General features: G+C 41.4%; 1 protein-coding gene across 1 annotated transcript in view; it reads right to left on the reverse strand.

The window, feature by feature from the left end:
- ANAPC1 (anaphase promoting complex subunit 1) overlaps window positions 1-2,253 on the reverse strand; it is a 108,744-nt gene that overhangs the window by 65,017 nt on the left and 41,474 nt on the right. The window contains exons 17-18 of the mRNA XM_006769219.2: window positions 1,556-1,630; window positions 565-833 (exon numbers count right to left, since the gene is read on the reverse strand). Coding sequence (XP_006769282.1) covers window positions 565-833; window positions 1,556-1,630 — 344 coding nt within the window. The remainder of the gene's footprint in view (window positions 1-564; window positions 834-1,555; window positions 1,631-2,253) is intronic.

Consider the following 2,253-nt stretch of genomic DNA (forward strand, 5'->3'; position numbering starts at 1 on the left):
CACCCAAGTGTGCCTTTTAGAATTCACTGCGAAACTCAAGGCTATTAAAGAGCATTGTTAGGACAATTTAAATGTAGATCCACTAGGAACCTGGAAGGCAGGGATGATCACAGACAGTGACAGCACAGCGCAGCAGAGCCCACAGCTAGCCAAAAGTCATGGTCTTGGAAACACACTCAGACAGGTTTTCTCATCATTAAATAGGATCATGACTCCCTGGCCTTGTTTAACAATTTATGTAGCTAAACTGCGATTCTCTGAACTGTAAGCACCATCAGAATGTAGGTATTGTTACAGTACTTCAGGTATTATTATAGAACTTCCACCACAGTGCAGCCAGTCATCTTGTCAACATGAAATGCTCAACAGGTCACCCCCAGTGTTTAACATATTTTGTGACTTCCCGCTGTTCATAGCAACCCTAGCATGATCCACAGGCTCTTACATAGCCAATATCTTCAAACAATTCTGTGGTTCTTAAAAAATGCTCAGGGTTCTTAAGAAGGCCAATTTCTGAGTCACCTGAGCACTCCTAGAAGTTTTCACTCTACACACAATATTTACCTTGCCAACTGAACAAGGAGGTCAACAAGTGAATGAATTCCTTCTCCCATCAGAGTATTCAATTTAAGCTCCTCATAGACAAGGTGAAGAACAAAAAACATTGCAGGTATGTGAGAGAAGAGAAGTGTAGAAGAATCCAGACTGAGATTCTGTGACAAGTCCTCATCCTTTATCTGAGAAACTTCCAAAGGACTCAGACATAAAGATCTGTTCAAAAGATGAGACTCAACCTTCTGGTGGTAGTCTGAATTCAGTAAATACTCCCAATCCTGAGAAGAAACAGATTTGATTTTTAAATCATGCCTCCTTGAAATGTTGTCATTTTAAAAATTCAATTAAAGCAATTCAAGTTCCATTTCAAATTAAGCTGCTCTAAGAATATGAAAAAAAAAAGCACAATGCTGAAACATAAAAAGAATATCAAAACAGCTGAGTGATGGCCATGATATTCTAAGTCCTTTGTGTCATTTCCACAATCTCCGCAGCACTTTTCCCAGGAGGAGATGCACGACTCTTCCTTTCACTTGAACGTGGAGGCCTTGTAGGATTATTAGTTGTGCCACAGGAAAAAGGGCAGCCCAAGGAGAGGGAAACAGGGAATGGGAATGGCCAATCAGAGAAGTAGTCAAAACACACACATGTATCCAGTAAGTTCACCATCTCATATGGGTGCAGTTTGTAGAGACTCAAAACAATTACAATAGTAACATCAAAGATGACTGACCACAGGTCACCATAACAAATGTAATAATAATGAAAATGTTTGAAATACTGCAATATTTATCAAAATGTGACACAGGGACACGAAGTGAGCAACTCTGTCAGGAAAATGGCACCAGCTGACTTGCTCGATGAAGAGTTGCCACAAACCTTTGATTCTGAAAAAACACAGTATCTGTGAAGCCCAATTAATCCATAGGCATACCACAGAAATGAGAGACGAGTAAAAGTATCTACAGGGCAATTTATATTAGCAAGAAATAATACTTACCTCATCAGATCCCGTCTCAGAAGGCCTTGCTTTTTTGGGTGCAATTACTGGGGAAAGTGATCCTTCAAAGTCAAACTGGAAGATAAAGCCAAAAGAGAAGACAAAGATCATATAAAGTTGTCACTGTCAACTGACTAAAAAGATTCAGAAATTAGCCTTAACCGGTTTGACTCAGTGGATACAGCATCAACCTGCAGAACGATCGGTCCTGGATTCAATTCGGTCAAGGGCACGTATCCCAGTTGGAAGCTCCTCCCCAGACTGGGCCCTAGTCGGGGCACGTGCTAGAGGCAACCAACCGATGTGTTTCTCTCACATGGATACTTCTCTCTCTTTCTCTTTCTCCTCCATCCTCTCTAATCAATAGAAAAACATCCTCACATGAGGATGTATATGTATATGTACATATATATCCACACACACACACACTGAGTGGCCAGAGTATTATGACCACCCTATCAGTACTGCGTTGGACGACCTTTTGCCTTCAGTACTGCGGCAAGGTTCTTCTGGCATTGACTCCACGAGATGTTGAAAGGTGATGCGAGGAATCTGACACCATGCCTGATGAATAGCACTGTCCAGTTCTGTGATATTTGATGGTTATGGAACCAGCTGCCTGATGGCTCTTTTAACTTCGTCCCACAAATGCTCAATTGGATTGAGACTGGTGATTGTGGGGGCCAAATAAGCAAGTT

This window comes from Myotis davidii, unplaced genomic scaffold (assembly GCF_000327345.1).
Source record: "Myotis davidii unplaced genomic scaffold, ASM32734v1 scaffold744, whole genome shotgun sequence".
Classification (NCBI taxonomy): Eukaryota; Metazoa; Chordata; class Mammalia; order Chiroptera; family Vespertilionidae; genus Myotis; species Myotis davidii.